General features: G+C 44.7%; 2 protein-coding genes across 15 annotated transcripts in view; one reads left to right on the top strand and one right to left on the bottom strand.

Annotated features, from left to right (window-relative positions):
• The window catches only part of LOC107318190 (D-beta-hydroxybutyrate dehydrogenase, mitochondrial-like), a 22054-nt gene extending 5909 nt beyond the window's left edge, over nucleotides 1-16145 (bottom strand). For 6 of the 12 annotated variants that reach the window (XR_014933565.1, XR_014933564.1, XR_014933563.1 and 3 more), the window contains exons 1-4: nucleotides 9983-10117; nucleotides 6504-6614; nucleotides 6394-6426; nucleotides 440-581 (exon numbers count right to left, since the gene is read on the bottom strand). Coding sequence is in view for 8 of the 12 variants with exons in the window: in XM_085513589.1 (XP_085369715.1) it covers nucleotides 440-581; nucleotides 6394-6426; nucleotides 6504-6614; nucleotides 9983-10069 (373 nt within the window). In the remaining 4 variants the exon portion in view is untranslated. Of the gene's footprint in view, nucleotides 1-439; nucleotides 582-1555; nucleotides 5268-6393; nucleotides 6427-6503; nucleotides 6615-9362; nucleotides 9942-9982; nucleotides 10118-16123 lie in introns of those variants that run through there. The other 6 variants (XR_014933566.1, XM_015871717.3, XM_085513593.1 and 3 more) reach the window with 5 other exon arrangements.
• Nucleotides 10164-22817, top strand: BDH1 (3-hydroxybutyrate dehydrogenase 1). Of its 3 annotated transcripts, none has more exons than XM_015871715.3 (7): nucleotides 10164-10231; nucleotides 11239-11370; nucleotides 13100-13172; nucleotides 14590-14700; nucleotides 19060-19201; nucleotides 19991-20143; nucleotides 20973-22817. In XM_015871715.3, the coding sequence occupies exons 2-7, from the start codon at nucleotides 11288-11290 to the stop codon at nucleotides 21440-21442; spliced, it is 1032 nt and encodes a 343-aa protein (XP_015727201.1). In that variant the 5' UTR covers nucleotides 10164-10231; nucleotides 11239-11287; the 3' UTR covers nucleotides 21443-22817. The 3 variants fall into 3 exon arrangements, with proteins under 3 accessions (XP_015727201.1, XP_085369713.1, XP_085369714.1); XM_085513587.1 differs by having other exon boundaries at nucleotides 11073-11370; XM_085513588.1 differs by lacking the exons at nucleotides 10164-10231; nucleotides 11239-11370; nucleotides 13100-13172; nucleotides 14590-14700 and adding an exon at nucleotides 17829-17973.

The following is a 22817-nucleotide window of genomic DNA, read 5'->3' as shown; positions in this document are numbered from 1 at the left end:
AAGCAGGTAGTACCAGCACAGCAATAAGCTGCCAGGGGTTGTGGCCTCTCCTCAAGCAGGATTGCTACAGAAACATCTGTGGAGCTGTAACAGGAGAAGGGAATCAAGGTCTTGCCATCCAATGTCACTTTGGTCACTCAGAGAAATCAGTTCTTAGGGACTTGCTGCCACTCATCACTTTTTATGGGATGTAGGGTTAGAGCCTTACCATCTCAGCCAGTCTTGGGCTCTTGTTCTGGCACAGATGTCCTGGCCACATGGGAATTCCCACTGACCTAAATACAATGCTACCTGACCACCAGGCCTCCAAGCCTGTAAATCATGTTTTGGCATTGCAGCACTGGAACAACCTGGACAGAGCTGGGCCTGATCCATAGGAAGGATTCTGAGAGTACACCAAAGAATCATCTGGCCCAGAAAAACAAAGGTCCCCACACACCTTCCTCTGGGTCTTTCAGGGTCATCTTCACATAATCCACAGCCTCAGCCACCTCCTGGTCGCTGCACACATTCATCTGTAGCACTTTCATGCGATCTGACTTCATGTCCTTCAGCTCTCTGGCTCCGTCTCCATTCTTATCCTGCTCAACAGAAAAGAAAGATGCCTTGCTAAGGCTGCAGGCATATTCACAAAGACAGAAAATGCCACCTATTGAAAAACTGCATGCAGAGGTGTAAACCTGGTACAGAAACAGGCACACAAGACACACAACCTGCTGTGCAACCCATGGCTATAATCTGTTCCCTCCAGCACAGCCCTTACATCTACATTAGTGACCCACTGCTCTGAATGGTTAAAAATGTTTGTGTTTGCTCCTCACCTGAAGGGTTCCACAATTGAAACAATATCAAATACTGGGTAAGCTCAGAATGGCCTCAGGTGGCTCCCTGCTGCCCCAGTCCCCATGCTCCATAGGTAACACAGCAAACATATATACACAAATCAGAGGAAGTTTTTCTAGGCTTAAAAGCAAAAGGCTAATTAGACACCTTACTCATCTAATTCTAAAATACTGCTTAGCATCTAATGGGATGGAACTATCAGAAAGCAAAACAGTAGGGCCACCTCTGGCATCCCTACCAGCAAATAGTTTGATGCTACAGGATACAGCAGAAAGCCTGTAACCTATATAATAGTAATATTTTGCTCTAAATATGCAGCAGAACAGGATGCACAGGAAAGCATGAACAGTGAAGATGTCTTTAATTTTGTCTTGTGTGGCTGGAGCATGAAAGGAGGAAGTTCTGTCCAAAGAAACAAGAACAAGGCTCTTCACTCTACCAATAATATGATGGCTTCCTTTCTCTCCTCCTTTCTTTTGTCTTTTCCACCAGGCATTTCTCACCTTCTCAAGACTTCATTTTTAATATGGATATGTTTAAGAAAAGCAATGTACAATTCACTTAGAATAATGAAGATAGTTTTATGAGCCCTTAGCTTCTTAACAGCTTACTGCTGTTACCATCAGACATTCTGTTACTATTTGTTGGTTTATTTTGGGGTTGGTTTTTTGTGTATACCAAACCTAAATGTGGTTCACACTTCAAATTTTACCTGGTCGCTTCCAGACAGGATAGATAGCTGTGTTTAGACACCATACAAAAAATGAAACTGAACAGAGCACTGATTAGCCATGCAGTTCCTCAGCCAGCTTGAGATTCAGTTTGCCAAACTACTCCCTGAATTACAGGATCTGCCTTGATAGGGAGGAAGAAGTTATGAATAGGTGAGTCACATGCCTGGCTGCCACTCTTCCTTTAGTACTTGATACCAACACCCACCCACAGCACAAGGGCAAACAAGGAGAGCAACACGCTGCCTCCACAGCAAAGCTAATGTAAAACCGTAACAACTTGTTTTCCTACATGCATCTCAAGCTACCTATTCAATGAACACAGCATAAACCACCCTGCCTCCACCTTCAGTTCAGTGAACAGTACCATGTTATGAAGGAAAAGAGCTGAAATTCCATCTGGGCATTGAGAAAAACAGGGTACCCCTGTTAATATGAGCATATAATTACTCCAGATTTACAGCAATAGTAGGAATCTGCTTCTGTCCCTATGGCTGCAGATCACGTCACAACTGACCTATTTCAAAGTATCACAAAAAGAAAGACTTTAAGTTTTCCAATGCACTGTGACTCTTATCCACACATAAAAAGAATCTCTGGAAGTGACATTAAAAGTACTTAATAACACAGTCATCAAAATACTAAATTCCCTTTGAAATGAGTGAAGGTTGTGCAATGTCTCTCTGTATTTCTGGAAGATGCTCTTGCATCTCAGCTCTGAATTACACAAAGTGACTTTCAGATACCGAACTGTGAATAAAGAGGAGTTAATTCTGCTTCTGAAGAGGTTTACTGTATCTCACTGCAAACAAACACTTAACTACAGCTGTAATCACAGAGCACAGAACACACCTTTCCCTTTTCCTGTGTTGTTTTTCTTTGTTTGCTTTTTTTTTTTATCTTTCATAACCTTCATGACATAAAGAAATCAGTCCACGCTTTGGTTGGTTGGTTGTTTTTTGAGGAAAAACTTGCAGATCAGCAACTTAAAAATCCAATATGTCATATTATATCATATATCATATCATTGAAAGAAATTTTCCCCCGTGCCAATGCAATCCCATCTACAAAGTTACCTTCCCAGCTAGAAGTTAATCGCTGTTAACAAAACACAGCTATCTTGGAAGACTGATTTCAGCAAGAAGCCACCATTCCAGGCACTATTTAGCTATAAAACCAATAGTTCAAGGCACCTCAGGGACAGTGAGCACACTGTACAGTTCATACGCTCCCGTGGTTCCTCCTAGTTTTTTGAAGACTGGTTTTGAACCTGGCATTTGTTCTTCTTTCACACATTGGCTGGTTCCTCTATCCCTGCAAGCAATCCTATCCAGGCTGCCACCAGAAGGGGAGGGGGCGGGGGCAACATCTTGATTCCATTGGCAGCACTGGCCCTGGTTTGGGCGCTTGCAGTGATTTGACTGGGAATCAAAAAGCAACAAGCCCAGTGCTGAGCACCATCTCTGAGGTGCCACCTGTCCCACTGGCAGCCCTCCCACACCTCATCACTGTGCTCCTTCTCATGTGCACGTGCCTCAGACCGACCCACACCACACAGCAACTCAGGCACAGCAGGACATGGGCTGACTCACTGGGCTTGCATTCTCCTGTCACCTTCAGTTCCCTCGCTGCTGCCTACCCACCCATTCCTTCTCCACATTTCCTCAGGAAAAAAAAGCTTGTATTTGTCATTACCAGATTCCAGCTATTTGTTTTCAGATTGCAACTGATTTGTTGGCACCGTTTTGAATACTGCTCCCACAGGGACATGCAATCCTCCCTGCTTGGCACTACGCTCATATTTATTTTTTCCTCTATGTGAACTCTGTTCCAGGGCACTTCCAAGAAAATTTCACTGGGGCTTAACAGCAGTCACAGGCTTAGAGCGTAAGTTTGATCATCAGACTACGAGGGACTGCATCAAAAGCCTTATTTGAGGTGCACTTATTCCTTCTCCTTTAAACACACTGCTGCTTAGCCAGAATGAGATTAGGCTGACATGGCACAACCTGTTCCCAGTGAACTCGTACATGACACACGGCACTATAAACGCCTAGATCATCAAATTGACAGCTCTGTGTGTTGCAGCTTCATCTCGTGTGCAGAAGGTAAGGTACACTGCCTGGTTGATAACCCCAAAGGTCCGCCACCTTTTGAGAGACAACTACAGCATCTGCCCTTTTTCAACCTCCTGGAAATGCCCTCGCCTTCAAGAGTTCCTGAAGATATCACTCATGTAGAAAACACTTTGGCTCACCCCCTCAATGCTCTTTTGGAACATTCACTACATTAAGAAAAGCTTAATTCCCCCGTGAGGGTGGTCAAACACTGGAACAGGCTCCTTAGGAGGTAATTGATGCCCCAGACCTGTCAGTGTTCAAAAGGTCTCAATAATGTGTTAACTTCTGGTTAAGGCTGAAGCAACCAGGCAGCTGGACCAGATGATCTCGGAAGGTCCTTTCCATCTGAACTACTCTATTCCACTCAATTAGGCCTGGTGAATTTCAATACACACTGACATAAACACTCCTTTTCCCATCTTGCAGAACAAAAACCCTTATCTCCTCATGAAAACAGCTGGCCATGCACATCTGAAAACAAATCTTTTTTGTTCAGTAAAATCAAAGAAAAGACTAATTATTTCAGTACTTCCTATTTTTTCAGTTATTTTTAATTGATTTCATTTTTTTGTTGTTGTTTAATTCTTATGTATTAAGGAAAATATTCCCTGTGGAGATATCTTTGTTAAATAGAACTCCTTCTACACTTGATTCTTGACAGTTCTACCCCAACCTGCCTGCTGTATTCTTGAAATGCCTTTATTTTTTTACTTTCTGCTCATGTATAGCTTCCAATGCACTTCATGGTATACTGTCTTCTATTTAATACAAGAGCTTTTTGGTAGTACATCAGGGAACCTTCAGGTCTCAGCATGAAAGGACGTAAGTGAGCTAATGAGTGAGCTAATAGGCTGCCATCTACTTTGTGCCAATTGTTCCCATACCTGCTCTGACCCTGCAGTGAACCTACAGCAGCTCGGGTGTTCTTTGATGACAGGGTGAGTTGCTATGCATTTGCCATAAGCAGTTACTTGTACACTGCCAATTCTCATGTCACCTATTTTCTGCTCCTTACACCTGCTCTTGTATAAAGTGAGTGCCTGACTTGCTACCACTACAAAGACAGACATCCCAAAGTAGCAAATGACGTCATTACTGAAGGATGCACAGAGCCTCTGCATGGAAATTTCCAAACAACATCAGCTTTCCAAGAGGACTTGTTTGCTCTCAAGTTACACAATATGTCAGCTGATAATAACTTTCCCTGCTGGTCTGGAGGAAGAACGTAACCTCCGCTGAAGTCACACAGACAAGGATGGCCACACCGCTTTTCTATTGTTCTTGCCCTTCATAATTTTCATTATCCTGTGGTCATCACTCTGAGCATGTGGACTAGAGCAGACATAGTCAAATAGCATCTGTTCCACTGAGAAGTAGTAAGAGCAAAAACAAAGAATTCCACTATCTTTTTAATGTCACCTGTTAGTGCTAGAAGTGATGATTGTTATACTGCCAATGGAATTTACTTACTACACTTGATTTACTTACCTCTTACCTTGCCTTAAATCAGTTTTCCTCTCTAACTCTCCAGTGTTTGTGCTGATTAGAAGTGCACCAAAAGAAAACAAAACGTCTAAAAAGTGAGAGACTGAAATGAGGATGTAAAGCAGCCATTAAGAGAGATGGCAATTGACAATACTGGAATGAAAATACTCTTTCTGTTGAGAGTCACCACTGGAGTTCCCAAATGAAAAATCTCATCCACTATTTTTCATCAGTGACTTTAATCCATAACACAGGAGTGTGTATCACAGAAATCAGAGGTACAGAGAAACAGCACAACACGGATGGCCACCAAGACTGAAGTCAAAGAACAGAACAAAAACTAGAGTGTGAAATAGACAATAGGAAAGCCTGACATTCATTTAGATGGGAGTGTTTAAGGCAACAGAGGATGCTTAAGAGAAGTTATATGGGCAACTTTGTTTAGACTAGAAAAACAATGTTGAGAGAAGCCTTGAGCGCATTATTGTTACATCACAGGGATGGGATCTGGAGAAGAGATAAGAAATCAAATTAGACAAACAAGTGAGCATGAACTGATTTTGACCAATTCATGCTGGAAACCACATAAGTTTCGATAGTCTAAAGAGAAAAAAAGGGATAAAACTTCAGATGGAAGCAGACCATGCCCAATTTATAGGGGATTACACAACATGATTGCCTGCAAGAGCAGGACTGGACGGGCAGTGCTGCAGCCTCTTCTGATTCAGTGTGCCTAAACTGATCTCTTACAATTGATGCTACCTATCAAGTACAAATGACAGAAGGTGAGACCTACAGGTATCAGAACGGTACAGTTTGTTGAATTTTTCATTTATCCAAAAAGCAGACAGCTTCCAGAGAAGCTGCAGAAGCACTTGGAGATAAACCCAACCAAGGTGGCTTGGAGAGAAGTTTGAGTAAAATGTCCTTAGAGGAAAGTGATAGAATGAAAAATAGCAACAGAGATACCTGAGAAGACAGGAAAGCACAATGCCATAGTAATTTTGAACCATCAGGTTTATTGCAAATTTTGCTGCAATCCAGCAGCAACCTCAAACCTTGCAAGCTATTGTGCAAGCTACTGTACAAGCTACTGTACAGACATGCAGCTGACAGACAGTCCCTGCCCTAAAGAGCTCAGAATTACAGGACCAACAAGATTCAACAGGCGGATGAAGCAACACTAGATACATAAAGATCCGTCCCCACCTTACCTCCCACAGGTTTTGGATTAGGGCAAATGGAAGCTGCAAATAAAAAGGCTGTTACTCGAGAAAAATCTTCCTCCAGTCCCAGAAAAATTCTGATCAATATTATTACTCACCGCTAGCAAGCATCCAGCAAAAACAGTAAATCCCTTTGCATGAAGTTGTTTTGCCAAGGCATGTCCAAAACCTTTGTCACAGCCTGTTATGAGCACTGCTTTCCCTTCAGCCTGTATGGGGAAAGACAATATGTTATCATCATCAGACACTGCAGTCATGCAGCTACCCACAGCATTGAGCTACACAGCAAAAGAGCAGCTTGCAGACCTCCTGCCAGTGTTTAGAAGGTAAAGCTAGCAACTAAGAGGCTATATGGCTGATACATGGGCTCTGTGGGACTGAGCTCACCTGATCTGAACTATGTGAAAGATGGCCATTCAAGTTAGCAGTCAAATGTCCTTGTGAAATCCACAGAGAAGGAAAGGTGGGCCCTATAGCTCACCTCAGTGTGTTTCCAGAAGAGCTGGGATAATCTCCCTCCAGACCAGAGGGAGCTTAGGTAACCATCTCAGATTTGGTGCACAATTCTGGACAAGTATCACTCTGAAAGCAGCAATAACCTAAATGCAACAAAACCCAGCTATAATTCTCTGCAGCTCAGCTCTCTGCCCCTGTGCACAGTGGTGGGCACAGATACAAGTCACAGTGACCTCTAACCTGTCTCACAGCAATCTAGACCTAATGACTGTATGGAGCTCCTGCTGGGGCAACCAGCATAAAGGAGAACACAAGACTCCTGTGTAGAAGCATAACCAGCTCCCAACTACCATGAAATCCTGAGTTTATTTTATCACTGGTCTGTAACAACTTGTGTTACCTTGACACCATAGCTCAAACTGCAGCTACTAAGTATCAGTGGCCAAAACTGTACAGAGGTATTTTAAATGAAATTAGTGATCTATCAGCTCATAGGCCCATAAGAAAGAACTACATAGAAGTTTCAGTAACAGTATGTCACCTGTCCAATCAATACAGCAGCTCTTTTAACTGCAGTGACTATTGTCTGCACCCTTCTTACTCCCACTCTATGCAGTACCTTCCATGCTGTATTTCAGCACACTGGAGTGTGACTACAGCTTAGGGCTTCCTTTTGAAGCACTGAACTTTTAACAGGAACCATTTATCAAATCCCACAGTTCTCTCCTACATTATCATCTTTTGACAGACAGATAAATTGAGAAAGAAGATTTGATACTACATCTGCTTTGACATAACAGGCCTGTGATAGTTCTGAAAACAGAACTCAAAATCCCTAATAGAATTCTGTACCAAAACACTGCACATTCATCCCCTTTCTTTGCTTGAAAGCCTTTCTTTGGCACTACTGTGAAGCAGTGAACTCTTAACATGTATCCCAACAAGCAGCCATCCACATGCAGAGCTCCAGACTGCTCCAAACTGAAACCCTATCTGTCAGATGATAACGTGACATGGCAATAAATGCCTGGAGAATGCAGTAAGGAAGTGAGGTCATTTCCATCTCTGTGGAGGCACCCACAACTAATATTTCCCACTGCCATACTAATGGCATCTGGCATACGAATATTTGTATTTTATATTAGCTGTGTAGGAATTGCACTGTCTTGCTTAACCACTGTTTCAGACAGAAATCAGGCAGCCCCCAGTGCTCTGATCTGCTGACATGTGATAGTGAAATGGCAATAAGGGATAATTGCAGATAATTGCAGGGTGATAGTGATCAGTTACTGCACGTACTTAAATGAGCCTAAGCAAACAGCAACAGGCAAATGAGCAACGCCCTCTCAAATCCACAAGTCATTGTTTCAAAGGACAATCAAGAAGTGGAAGCGAGAGCTGATGAAAAGTTTCTCCTGCATTTATTATATCAACACCCACATGAATACCCATTCCTACAGTAGGACAAAAACACACCCAGCTACAGGCTAGTTCTACTGAAGCTTTAAGGATAGCTACAGCTAAAGGACATACGGTGATTAAGAACTATAGTGCATAAAGAGCTCTGATCCAAAGACCACCATGGTCAAAAGGAGAAGTGCAGCCCTCAGCCAGAAGCAGCTGCCTCATCAGTCAGTTTGGTAAGGGCAGCCCAGGTGCATGAAATAGAGGACAACCCATCTATAAATGGCTGAGCTGTGTTCCTATCTCCATCAAGTTTAACTCACTGCAGCTTTTTTGTTTCCTCTGGTTAAAAACAAAAACAACACAACAAACCAACCACCAAATGTATGCAAAAAACCACCTCCCAGCTCCCTACAGTGACCAGAAAGGTGAGTAACAATTTACATTACTGAAGGCTCCTGTGATTGTTAATTATTTGCTATTATACTCAGAGGCACACACACTCCATAAGCTTTTCCTACTGGGATACGAGTGCTTTGTTAAACAGTAGAAGCTTTTACCAACATAGGTGATTTATCCAAAGTACACCCATTTATTGCAGTAAAAGTTAAGCAAGGCTACTTTGTCAGCCCCAGCCTTCCTATAGTTTCAGAGCCTACCATCCTTGCCCTGACATTTTCCTTTACTACTCTGTGCCATGTTATTTTCTGCATCCTGTTGCCTCAGATGACCTGCCTGATCATTTCCTTGTTATCAGGTATGTTAATTTGAAGATAAGAACAAGCAGTTACGTTGTATACTTTCCTTGTTCCTTATTGATGAACTTGGGGCTTTCAATCCCAGGAAAAGGAACTAAAGGTATATTCTAAAGATGTCTTCCTAACATGCAGAAATCACTGCCTGCAGAACAGCCAGCAGACACAAGATTCCTTTGCTACAGGAATCTCTGAATTATTAACTTTCTCACAGTTCTGGCTACCATGGATTGCCTGGTTACGATGCACAGGCACTGCCACTGCTTCAGCAGAATAAACATTCACAGGGCAAAGTCGTATAGGCATGTTAAAGCACAAGGAGCCAGTCACAAGTCATCACACCTGGAAGGCCTCCAAAGGCAAAGGCTGAAGGCCAAGTCATGCGCCATCCATCACCTTCATGATGGAGACACTGAACTGCTCCTTGGGTCTCTGGAGGCCACGGTGCCACCTCTACTCAGTACCACCATTCACCAGGGGTTCCTTGTGCCACAGAAGGCAGAGGATGGCGATGGGAAGTGCCAAGGGTGTAGGGAGCGTGGGAGGGCAGTGAAGTACGAGCTGTATCCTGGCTGCATCAAGGGCAGGAGCTGCGGATTCCTCCTGCAGCACAACCAGGAGCAGAGTTAGCTCCCACTGAGAGCACCCCACACAACCCTAGACTTCTGAACACACACTAGGGGAGGCCGGTTGTGCAATTATTCTATTCACGGGGCTTTTTTCTCCATTACGTTCATTTTCTAACTTCAAGGTCGTATGAAGATTCGTGCACTCAGCACCCGCCGAACGCCGCGGCCTCGGCTGCAAACAGCCGCGGAGCTCCCGCAGATGCCCGGCTCCTGCTCTCAGCAGCCCGGTTCCCCCTCACACCGCCGACACGACGCCTCCCTCGGCCCCACAGGGCGGCTCGTCAAGCAGCGACACGTTGGCGCACCGCCCGCAGGCCCCGCCGCGGTACTCACGGGCAGGGCCCGGCGGAGCCGCTGCAGGAGGCGTCGGGCCAGGCCCAAGGCAGCGCCCAGCGCCAGCAGCACGGCGGGACCGCGCATGGCGGCGGCGGTTCGTCCTCAGCCTATGGCCGCCTCCTGTCGCCGCCGCCGCCCGCGCCCGCCCCGGCCCTTCCCCCGTCCCGCCCCTCACCGCGCCCCACAGCCGGGTTAGCGGCCCAGCCTCATTCAAACGCAGCGCCCGGGACGCCCGCCGGCCGCAAGGTAAGGAACGGGCTGCCGAGAACCGCGTGTGTCTGCGGGGAAGGGGTGGGCGAGCTGCGTCCCTTCTCTCTTCCTTCTCCTCCTCCTCCGGGCCCCGCAGGCCGCGGCGCTGCCGACATCTTCCCTCGCTCCCCTCGCATCCAAGTGACAGCCGCTCGCCGGGTGTTTCGCCCCCCGCCCGGTATCGGTGGCACCGCCTGGGCACGGCCGAGGGGCGGCACCGGGACACCGGCAGCGTTCAGGGGGTTCCCGCAGCCACCCGGGTGCCTCATGTAAGCGGAGCGACGTAGTTGCGCTATAATGCTCGCTTTCTAGACCTTTCTTTGCTGAGCTGCGGCCAACAGCAGCTCTTTCATGGCTCTTTCAAGTTTAGGCCCGTTTCCAGCAGGCCCTAAAACTGCGGGATTCAACACAAACGTACATAAAGCTTAACAGAGGGCATTTCTCAGCTGCAGTGAAGGAGACGGGGCTTTAAGATGGGGTGAGTGCAGCAGATCGGTTTTAAACAGAAAGGAAATGAACACAGCAGACTTTCTGAGCTTAATTCCCACTCTTGAGCCGTGTTCTCCCCCAGGTCACAGCTGCTCCATTACAAGGAAATGCATTTTTAACCACGTGGCTGTATGAGCTGCTTTGCTTCAGGAACATGGAGCACAATGTCACCTGTGTCTTGAGCATCTGTTTTACATCATATATCTTACTCAAAATAATAAAATCCATAAGTAAATAACTCAGTTCTCAGAGAATACAGTTTAAGATGCATTAAACAAAGAGAAACGGACATTTTCTTCAAACAACTTCCTGCTCGTCATCCCACACATAGTCTTTTCTTTATTTAAAGGCATGTCGAGGTGGCAGAAGGTTGGGCCGTTTATCTCAGGGTGAGGAACCACAAAGTGGAAAGACGAGCTCCTTTGGACTTTATTTTGTCTTTAAAAACGTACAGAGTCAGCATGGCTTACAAAATAATTGAGCAACTAAAGGTGAGGTGCTATCTTGCCTTGCAGAGCTAAGGAAGAGCAGGTTTGCTGTTGATAGAGTGTGTCGATTGGAAGCATGTTGGCAACCAAGCTGTCCCGGCCTCTCCTGAACCTCCCTGTAAAAACCCTGACTTTCAAGAATCCAGGGAACAACTTCAGGTAAGTACCTTGGTAGACAAGAAGAATGAGGTCTTGAGTAAAGCATACATCGGGGCTTACTCGATTTCAGTGGGGCAGTTTACTTACAGAATGCCAGAAGGGCTAATGTTTGGAGGGCCCTCTGGAGGCCACACGGCCAACACCCTTGCTCAAGCAGAGCCACCTAAAGCTGCTTGCCCAGGACCATCTCCAGGATGCTTTTGAATGTCTCCAAGGATGGAGATTCCACAACCTTTTGGAGCATTCCTGAATATCCACAAGTAGGCTTTGGTGCAATGCAAGGAACCATTACAAACAGCTTTGTACTGGTTTGTGACATGAACCCTGCTAGTCCAAACCCAGAGCAAATTGAGTACTTCCACCAGCTTTAGAACAGGGTTCCCACACAACAGCATGTGACACTGATTGTAGAGAAGCCACTTAATGGTCTGCTAAACAAGAATTGACACCTTCAATGTCAATTGTTCCGGCACCACACTGTCAAGGTTGGCTCTTGAGAGAGAGATGTAAAGAGCAAAGACTGCTCTTTACAACTCTGCTAGTGAAGCTAAGACAGCTGATCTGTTAGATATTTCCTATACTGACCTGCAGCAGACGTCTGTTGTATCATATGACTGTAGATCAGCTCTCTTTCCACCTAGTTCAAAGCCTCTTCTCTATTAGAACCTTTCTTTAGCCTTGTTTTCTGACCATGCAGCTCAGAGGCCAGCGTCTGCAGCTTGCAGTTCAGTGTTGCATAGGTCACTCTGGGAGTGCCTGTGATATCTGAGCAGAGATAATTGTGAGTTATTAAGCAAACTCAGCCTGGAAGAGAAGCTCTACTAAAGGATAATATCAGAGGAACCAGAGAGCAGCTGAAATACAGTGTATCTGGAGGAAAGCAAGAAGGCAGCAGGTTATGACAGCGCTCAAAGCAAACTGTGAAAAAGCTGATAGAGCCCAGAGAGGTGGCTGGCAAGGTCAGAGGGCAAGGTCAGGTGTGTTCTCTAGACCCAGCTTTGCTTAAAGATAGCAAGGCCTAAGATAAGATACTACTGGTAACAAAGCTTCTCTAAACAGATACTCCTCTGGAAGGCACTGTTGCTTTGCTCTGATCTGTATTTTTGAATGCACTATATATTCCTCAGAGTCAAACATACTTTGTAGAGTAGCTTTTGATCTGTGTGGCACACATTGTGCGAAAACATCTCTTTGTTTTAACGGCTGCTAAGAGGGGATATGAGATCTAAGAGGATCTAATGGGTACATGCTGCAGAAGAAGCGTTATAGATGACAGAAGGGTGGAGCTGTGTGTAAAAACAGCGAGATGACTCCAAGCAAATCATCATTAAGATGGATATCAGACACAATGCCACAGCAGCATACTTTCAATAGACAGATGTATAACTTCCACTACCCCTGCTTTGTGCAGCTCTATGTGAGAGTTTGTTGGTGTTGAAACTGAAAACATTGTACTGCCCATTTTGCAGGCAGAGGCAACTCTGTGCCTTCAGACCAGGAGCTATTTTAGAATTCTCATTTATATCCATACAGATCCAGCAGATAGAAATAGCATCAGAGCCTTGTGAGAAAGAAGCGTTACCTACTGTAGGAAACAGGCTCAGACTAAGGAGAACTGTAGATGAGATGGTCTTCTCAGATGACAGTCTCATATGTATGCTTCAGCATCAAGGTATGGATGGGATATTCCATGCTTGACTGTTCCATGTTGTTGTTTTTCCTTTAACAGACCCGTGCAAAAATTTTGTTTCCCTCTCTTGTCCTCATGTGGCAGCCGCTCTTATGCAAGTGAGGTTGATCAGGTGAGTATTATTGTGGTTTCCAAGATCTAGTCCTGCTGAGCTGGAGCTTTAAACTCTCTGGAGTCTGGTGACCAAGTTCTTCTTTCCTATTTGCCAGAACAACTCTGAGCTAGACCTCTTCAACATACTCCACATTCTTTCCTAGCACAGAGATTCCATTGACGCAACACGGTACATGCTACTAAGGATAGCAATAAACAATCAGACTGCTGTTTTTTTTTTCTATTTCTGGAACTTACTCAGCAGATGAAATCTTCCACCTTAACATGGAGGGAATTTGCATGACAAGTTCTTAATAAAGCACTCTTTCCAGAGTACAGCTGTATAAAGTGATGTAAATAAATTGGTGTGCCCTCACATCTCTCTCTGGAGACTGACCCTCTTCTTTAATAGGTCTTTCCTTGAAAGCACTAACAGGAAAAAAAAACCGATAGTGCATAACATCCTCTTTCCTTTTACCTGGCACTGTAACATGGCATAGAACTCAGCTCTATAACAGTACATGAATACGCACATTTCACCTAGGACAGAGTTTCAAAGGAATTCTTGTATGGCCCTTGTGTTGTCAGGCTTCTGGTGTAACTCTCATCAGTCCTCTTGTATCCTAAGAAAAGCCAAGCTTCTAGTTTTAACAGAGATAAGATGAAATGAGTTGCAAACAGCCATTACCTAATCCCACCCACAGCAGCACCTTGCTGTGTACACACCTGGTGCTGCTAGAATGGGAATGGTTGATACATGATGCAGTTCTTAACACAACATTTAGCTGCTGCCTCTCTTTGTGTTATGGCAAGGGATTTGGAGAAGGAAATGTACTTATTCTCCAAACCTGTCATTTAAATAAAAGACTAATCACTGACTGATCTTAATTTCAAGTATACAACCCTTGTGATGCTACTTAATTTTTAAACCCTCTAGCACTGTATTTTATGTACTGGAAGGGGAAAGATAAACAAGCAGTCAATAATATTAACCTGTCATCATCTTCCTCAGGTAAACTATATTCCCCACACCGTACAGGCTGCAAGGTAGGGAAGAGTGGATTCCTGCCTACTCTGAAAATAAAGGGACAGTTTCTACTGAAGGAAAAGCTTCTCTTTAAATCTGAAAATAAACCAGACAGTTCCCAAAATAGATATAAACAGCCAGAGAATGCTGGTTTATTTGGTCTTTTTGCCTTGAAAGCCTGTTGCCAAAAGTACTGGGAGGACAGTGAACCTGCCTCACTGGAGTGATGTTTGTTATGAAGCCTTATTTTCCTGTCTTCAGGAGGCACTGGGTGGCAGTAGCTGGCAGTGAACATAGAAAACATCCCTAGAACAGGTTGCTCCTGGCCAAGGACACCATTTGTTCAGTGTACACAGATTGTTGTTTTTGATTACTCAGTTTCAGTGCATTGTTTTGTTCTGTTTTGCAGATTGGCAGCAGGGCTGTGCTTATAACAGGTTGTGACTCTGGGTTTGGATTTGCCTTGGCCAAGCACCTACATACCAAAGGCTTCATTATCTATGCTGGATGCTTGCAAAAGGTAGGAAAACCAAAAGCTTCATTCTTCATCTGTGGCATATGAGCAGACACGCAGTAAATCCTGTCTTTCATCTCCACTCTCCACAACATTTTGCCAGTGAAGAGGAAGGTTGCCAATCACTCAAAGGAAAATACATGCATGTTTGAATTTCACAGAGCATCACCTGGCCTAGACCATAACAAGAGCTCATCAGGGCTTGGAAACGGTCCTATTTGAATTAAGACATCCTGGTCTTTTTCAAATACAATTGACTCAAACCGCAAATCTGAGTTTACAGGCTTATTTGCAAGTGATTTTAGAATTAGTTTAGTCTGAACCTTTGGAGCTGCACTCAGGTTATACATAATTATGCAGAGTTTATTTTGATTAGTCATTACATCCAACAAACCACTGGTGATTTTATAGCATGTGGTATGAGTATTTTCTTCTTCATTCATGAATACAACCATGCTGCAGCACGCACTGAAGTTACACGCTGAAATCAATGTGAAAGCAATAGCTTCACTAGTACATGCAAGGCAGAATCAGGACACACATAACTCAGCAATGCAGTCTTTGGTTTGCTCTCCAAGAGCAGTCCAAGGTACCTGGTCATGAAGAATGAGAGCGAGTTTTAGCTTCTACTTAGGAGGCTTTCTTTTTCAGTTGCATAGTTATTTCCCAGCTTACTTCTCAGGACATCCTGGGGTGAATCAGTTATTTTGAGCCTAATCTTTTTTGTTCACTTATCACTGTGTATGTCTCCTAAATAGTTACATTACTTAAAGTGTCTTCATCAGGTGCTTTTGTAGGTATTATCAGTTCTTTCTGTTGTTAGTCTTGCCATTATCACAACATTCTACTTAAATTATTACTTTCTACCACAGTTTGAGAAATGCATTTAGGTTGCTCTGACTCTTGTGGTCTCAGCTTTGAGTCAAGGGTTCATTTTATAACTTTGGCTCCCTCTACAGGCTTCACAGCAGAACAGGATACCTGCTATAAACAACTACTTTTCTAAAGACATTGAGAAGACAAAGAATAAAAGAGTTTGTTTTGGTAGTTGATTTTTTTTACTATGCTTTTGTAGAAAGAAGTCAGCATTGGGGAAGATAATACTGTAAACTTAAAGACCCACTGTTCAGAATAATAGCCTGCCTGTATATTGACAGCAGCCAAAAATATCAGAGCCACAGGGTTACTTCCTTATTTCACTTCCTCAGTCTGAGCCAGAAAAACACAAGTATGGGTTTAAGTGTTGCTGAAGCCTCCCTTCCATTTTGGTGCCTTCAGCATGCATGCTGCTGAACACATGCATAATGCTGTAGTGTGATGGAAAGTGCATCAGTAATAATGGAATAGTACAATCCTTGGTGGCAGCAAATTCAAACAAGTCCAAATAGAATAGCCTAGACACAGAAGCAAAAGAAGAAAAACTGCTTACCTTTAGAAGACTTTCAGTAAACAGGAATCTCCACTGAGGTGCCCTCACTTCCAGTGCCAACCTCACTCAGGTGCATTGTGTGCAGCTGAGCTCCCCTGCGTTGGCCCTGCCTTCCCACCAGGTGTTCAATCACTGTTTCGGGCCACGATTTAGCATTTTCCCTACAGCATGTTAGTGAAAAATCTTGATCTTTGACAACTTCAGCATAAGCTGACATGAAGCAGCGTGCCAGAACTTTTTGATCAATGTTTGTTTCCTCTCCAAGAATCAGCAAAAGTCTTTACTGTATCCCTGTGTAATTGACTGTTGAGTTTTTAGCTGGATTCACATACCATGTTCCAAAGCCTGTGTGACAATGGCAAGACTGGTAACAGCAGCTGTCATCAGAAAAATGCCACAAATGACACAGTCAACAAATTGGTGTACTATATGTCTTCAGATCATGTTCATTATGGAAAACAACGGGCTCTTAACCCTGTAGAACTAAACCCTAAAGCACTGAGCTGATTTCTGTTTATGCCACAGGTTTCATTAGCAAAACTGTGAGCAGAACCACATGCTATAAAAACAGTGTTATTGGTGGTGGTGCTGATTTTAGGGGCAGAACAATGCTAGTATTTATTTTGGATATAGAAAGAAATAAAGGTGGAAATAAGAAGCGTTGTGTTTTGCGCTTGTAAACTGGATATATTCGACCTTGCCCTGACTGAGAGGAAATGAGTATGAAACTTCAGTGTTATTTTCACACGACTTCTTGTCAGAGCACAGCTGCACATCAGGAACACGCTCCAGCTCAGGGCACTGTCATATCCCCGGGGTACGCACTCTCCTTGCAGATACAAACTATGAGCAGTGCTGACTCTGTTAGGAGCATTTCCTAGAGTGGGCAGATCTTGAGCACCTGACTGTATTTTTTACTGAAGGAAATCTAAAGGTTTTTTAAAGTCATGACTTTGGGCAGCACAGGGGTGCATCTGTGCTAACAGCGCTATTTCACTAGTTTCACTATTCTTACTAACAGCTGTTAATTTGAGAGTTATATTGATTCTTCATTGTCAAAAGACAGTGGATTCAATGTACAATCACACTGCAGCTGTCTTGTTTTCCTCTCTGGTTAACCTCGTGCTCTCATGGCAGTCCCTGAAGTTTCCTTTTCTGGGAGGTGACCTGGCAGATATGGGGCAGGGGGAAAAGCACATTGGCCTCACTGTTGTCCTTTCTCTCTTAGCTATAGCTGCTGATTCTAAGGGACTTGTATGCTTGCTGATTCCCTCTTGGCATTCCCACGTGTGCCATTGGTACACTATTCAGTGCTTTGCCATGCACTCTGACTGCACCGAAGTGGGTTTGAGTGAGCAACAAACAGCACAAAACTATTTGCAGTCACCATAAAACCAGACGTCATTAAACTATGCATGGAACTTTTAGTGGCTCAATTCCATATGCAGTGTGTTTCCGTATGAAGTGAGTGCAGTAAATGCCTTCTCTTAAAGAAAAGCACTAAACAGTATTAGCAGTCTTCTTTAAAATAAGAGAGGGTAGAGAAGAATGTGCTGGAGAGACCAGGCACTTAATGAATTTTGGGGTACTGCATGTGAGTGTGGCAGATAAGCACAGGAGCAAGAGGAGCCAGAAGGTGTGTTGAAAGATAAGGTGGCACTGAGAACATGGTCACCCTTGTGGCCTCATCTACACTTCTGCCTTGTTAAAGCTGAGGAGTGAAGAGCACTCTGATGCTTACGTACTGATGCTAACAAAGTAAGCAGGGCTACGTGAAGGATTGAGAGCTCAGCAAGGGGAGCAATCATCGGACTGTTCTGTGGAACATGCTTCGTGTTCATGAGCTTCTGGTGAGGGATGATTTTAAAGGACATGGGGCATTTCTTAGAGTAAAGACACAGATGTTTCAAAACAGTGTTTTTTTTCAGATCCATGTAATCAATATCCTGCACAAAAATACCCTGGCATGGCCAACACAGTAGTTCATAATCATGAAAGCAATTCAGGAATAGTTACATACTCCTATTAATATTCTGTGTCTGTGTCCTTGTAGCACCGTAGCAAAACTAGGCTGAGAGACCACTGAAGTAACACACCTAGGGCATGGCAGCCTTGTTGCTTGCTTATGTGAAAGGTATCTGAGGAATTGGCTGCAGTTACGTGGCTGGACTATGAGCAGATATCTGTGTGTAAGCTGCGGGAGTCTATTGCTCTGAGATGAGGAAAAAAGGAATGGAAATGGGAAGCAGGAGTGAGAAATAGCTAATGGAGAGAGAAGAGAGTAAGATGCTGGAGAAGACTCCTGGGGAATTACTAACAGGCAAGTTGCCAGACATTTGATGATTGTACTCTGTAGGAGTCTGTTGGAGGCAGCAGATACGTCTCCAGGCAGCGGGAGCTGCGTGTACAGATCAGCTGAAGGGAGAAAGCAGTAGGCAGGCAGTCCCTCTTATAGGACTGTCGCTCCCAGAGCAGGCAGTGTGACTGACAAACACATGCAGTGTACGTGTGCAGCCACTCACCAACTATTTTATACCACACCACTGCCACGCTATTTGTTGTGCACCATATGCAGGCATAAGTGGCAGTGGTACCACATTCTCATCGTTGTGGTGGTGGATTATAGCTTGATCTCAGGAGCTTGTATTGGGTGCGAGTTACATTGCTGGGACAGATCCAGCTCTGCCTGCTTCCCAGGGTCAAAGCAGTTGGTACCAGCTGACTCAGTGGCAGAACTGATGGCCAGATGGCTCAGGGAATGGTGTTCTTCTTCAGGAACATCCTTGTTCATCTCCTTTCTCTTTGAACTGGAGGACTTTCCTGATAATGTTGTCTGCCCTGCATACTGTCTTTTCCTTGTGGTGGTGGCTAGTGTGTATTTTATCTTGTACTCAACTCTTTGGCCAAATTCAAACCAGCTCTTTTTTCCCCTCTAGAATAAGGGAGAGGGTGGCTCCAAGGAGCTGGACAACATGAACAGTGACCGAATGAGAACCGTGCAGCTCAATGTCTGTGACAGCAAAGAGGTGGACCGAGCAGTGGAGCACGTGAACAGCAGCCTGGAGGACCCAGAGAAAGGTGTGTGCATTCAGCGGGCTGTAGGTTCATATGTAGATGGGTGACAAGAGCTCCCTCAGCTGGGCTCTGAAAGCATTTTCAGGGCATACCTGAAAAGCTGCACTTGCCATCGGAGAGCAAAAAGCTTTGAGGAGAAGCAGTGTGGAGCAAGTGATCTGTTTATATGTGCCATACCAGAATGCAGCTTCCCACTTGCACCATAAGATGACATCTCCATAAAACTAAACAAAACACTCTGCTTTTTCTCAGCTCCTATAGGGAACATTAGCAGAAATTGGGGTGCTGTTTCAAGACCCTGGGATTGGTGCTTTGTTCTTGTGACCAGAGGTTTCCTGTGACTCCCTTTATGGCATAAATCCTGGCCAGTGTTCAGAGATTGGCAAAGGAAGTAGAGAGGTTCTTCAAAGGTTTTCTCCTGAAGCTGGCTGTCATTAATGCTATTGTAGATGTTACCATAAATGTCCAAGTTCAGGGGGCAGCTGTACCTGTCTTTCATTCTGATGAGCAAAGTTTGCTCCAGTATGGTGGAAATCCCAGTTGTTCATGCATTCCTGAAACCATTCCACTGTCTGTCAAGCTACATTTTCCCCAGTACTTTCTGGCTGATCCTGATTGTGATTATTATTTGCTCAGAAGTTTTAAGTCTCACTCTGGGCTCTTTACTCTCTGGCTTCATCACTACAGGTTGTAAGTGCTCTGTTAAATGGTTCAATGATCTGCTAGCAAAGCTTTTCCTAAGCTGATCTCATTTGTCTCATAGAGGAGATTTATGTCTGATTTGTCTTCTAGGGCTCTGGGGGCTGGTTAACAACGCTGGGATCTCCACGTTTGGGGAGGTAGAGTTCACCAGCATGGACACCTACATGGAAGTAGCTGAGGTGAACCTGTGGGGGACCGTGCGAACCACCAAGGCTTTCCTCCCACTCATCCGGAGGTCAAAGGGTGAGTGATCTCCTCCTGACTGGCATTCTGTGAAGTGGATCTCTCCTTTGCCCCATGTCTTGCTGGACACCTGGGCTATATGTGATCCAGGGAGCATTTCTTCCATCATGGGAACATAGCTGTTTTTGTGGTCAAACCTTCTCTTTTTAGTGCAACTCAGCATAGAGCACTGATAGACAGTGCTGTGATGTACAGCCTCTGATTAGGCTGCAGCATCTGCAGTCTCCTGCTAGTCCTCTCCTCTACCAAAATGGGTGGCTTCTGGTGAGGGAAGAATGCCCAGCTCTATTTCTGAAGCCACAATTCAGCTGTCATGTAGAAAAAGAAGCAGTGGACTTAGAATGTTTTTCCCAGTTGTGGTACAGGAGCAGTCACTTTGAGAGGCAGGCAGTACAAGGCACCATTGGGCTACTGAATATTGTGCCTTAGCCTTGCAAATAACCAAGCTTAGCCTTGGTGACAGAGGTTTGCATTGTTGCTGCTTCCTCTTGTCTGAGCTCAGTCCTGATTGCTGCTGAGCATTCCTATTTCCCACTGTGCAGGTTCTGTCCAACCTCTTCTGTATTCCCCATAGCTCTGTGCTTTCTGCATCACCATGCGTGTATGCCCGCATGTAAAGGGAGCACCCTGCAGTGGGCTTGTTCTCCTGCCTGAAGGCTGTTATATGGGACAGCAGTACTCAGACAGAACCAGCAGCAGGTCTGTCAGGCAGCTCTTAAAGATATGCAGAGTGAACTAGATGCACTTTCACGAATCTGGTGGGTTGTGTGTGTCAAGTGTCTGCTCTACACGTGTCAGCTCAGCTGTGCTTTTCCTGGCCTCTGCATAGGTCGTGTAGTGAACATCAGTAGCATGATGGGTCGGATGGGCAGTCCCGCCCGGTCACCATACTGCATCACCAAGTTTGGTGTGGAAGCCTTCTCCGACTGCCTGCGGTACGAAATGCAGCCCCAGGGGGTGATGGTCAGCATCGTGGAGCCTGGCAACTTCATAGCTGCCACCAACCTGTACAGCCCTGAGCGAATCAAAGCCATAGCCGATAAAATGTGGGACGAGCTCCCCGAGATTGTGCGCAAAGACTACGGCAGAAAGTACTTTGATGAGCAGGTCAGCAAGATGGAGACGTACTGCAACAGCGGCTCGACAGACACCTCACCCGTCATTGAAAGCGTTGCCCACGCGCTCACCTCCACGGCCCCCTACACTCGCTACCACCCCATGGATTACTACTGGTGGCTGCGTATGCAGATCATGACGCACATGCCTGCGGCCATTTCAGACCGGCTCTATGTCTATTGAGGCCTCACACTCCTAGGCTACCCCGGGGGGGGATTTTCTTTTAAGGAGAGCATTGTACACAATTCCCATTTTTTAAATTTTTCTAACCTCATTTCAGAGTACTGTAGCTCTAAAGGGTTCATTTAAACATCTGACATAACCTACAGGGCAATAACTCACAAAGGATGCTTCGTGGGCAGGAATGTATTATGTTTGCAGGGACGTTGTTTCTTTGCTATTTATTTCATGTGATCTTTTTATTTTCACCTCAAATGCCGAGATAAAATCATTATTTAAATATCAATTGCTCTGAAATGGTACCAAAATGATTTCTGCTGTTGATCATCCACAGTCTTCAGAATTCCTGCTTAAGATGCAGCCTTCACACCATATAGGCCCTCCATGCTGTAGTGGCAAACCGCTGCCTCCTGATGACTGGGAGAGTCCAATAGGCTTTTCCAGGCCTGGTCATAGTAGCCCAAAGCGAAGCAGAGGCTTCTTTCATTTGGGGATCAGAACTCAAAACACAACGTTGAAATCAAGCAGCTGACCATATCCCTTTTTCTCTTAGAAATGTACCAATAATTGCTAGAGAAAGGAACCAGTCTGCTTTTCTTGTGTGCTTTCTTGCAAAGGAAGGAGCTCAGTGGTCAAGGGACTCAGTTTGGCAGACCTCTCCCACAGAAGTTTGTTAACCATATGAGCATTCCCGTGAGCGTGAGAAGCTTTACTGACAGGACTGCAGTCATCAGGATTGGCCCATAGTAACATTTCTCTTCTCTTCAACGGTAGTTGGACATCAACTCCAGACTTCATTTGGGGTAGAGTTTCACTCCATCTCCTGTTATTTGAGAGGGCCATCGCTGATCAGAGGGAAGCATAGAGGGTTGTAGTAGCATTAGTGAATGTCATTTTTGCCAGAGACCTCAGTGTATTACAGCAAAGTATTTGTGCAGCACCTTGCACAGAAGGGCCTTAACCCTCTCTAGGGTCTATAGGCACTATCACAGTGCAGGTTCTGGTCATAACTTTCATTGAAGGATTCACCGAGCTGAAGTACATCTAACAGGATATAAATCTTAACAAAACGTCCGTAACATAAGAAATGTAACTTTTAGAGCAGTTTAATTTCCATGGTGGTTATGTTTACATATCTGTGAAACATTTGTTTTGTACTGAAAGGAGAGGATACGAGAAAGAAAAAGCCACAAAAGAGCCTTTCATGGGGAAGTGTGGAAAGAGTTCGTTTGTTTGAGCTCAAAAGGCAAAAAACAAAGTAATTAAAATAACTGTTGTTAGCAAGTTGAAGAGAAGGGATCTCATGTGCTCTAGTGATGTACCATGACATGACTGAACTCCTTTGGCTTAATAAATGTGTACATGGATGGTAACAAAA

This window comes from Coturnix japonica, chromosome 12 (assembly GCF_054131305.1).
Source record: "Coturnix japonica strain WE chromosome 12, WE-NBRP24, whole genome shotgun sequence".
In the NCBI taxonomy this organism is placed as follows: Eukaryota; Metazoa; Chordata; class Aves; order Galliformes; family Phasianidae; genus Coturnix; species Coturnix japonica.
This window is presented reverse-complemented; position numbering and strand designations above follow the sequence as displayed.

Bases quoted from the DNA above. Each gene is read 5' to 3' on its own strand.
- BDH1 (XM_015871715.3), top strand. From the start codon at position 11,288: ATGTTGGCAACCAAGCTGTCCCGGCCTCTCCTGAACCTCCCTGTAAAA. The intron at 11,371-13,099 runs GTAAGTACCTTG...TTCCTTTAACAG, and splicing joins AATCCAGGGAACAACTTCAG to ACCCGTGCAAAAATTTTGTT. The intron at 14,701-19,059 runs GTAGGAAAACCA...TTTCCCCTCTAG, and splicing joins ATGCTGGATGCTTGCAAAAG to AATAAGGGAGAGGGTGGCTC.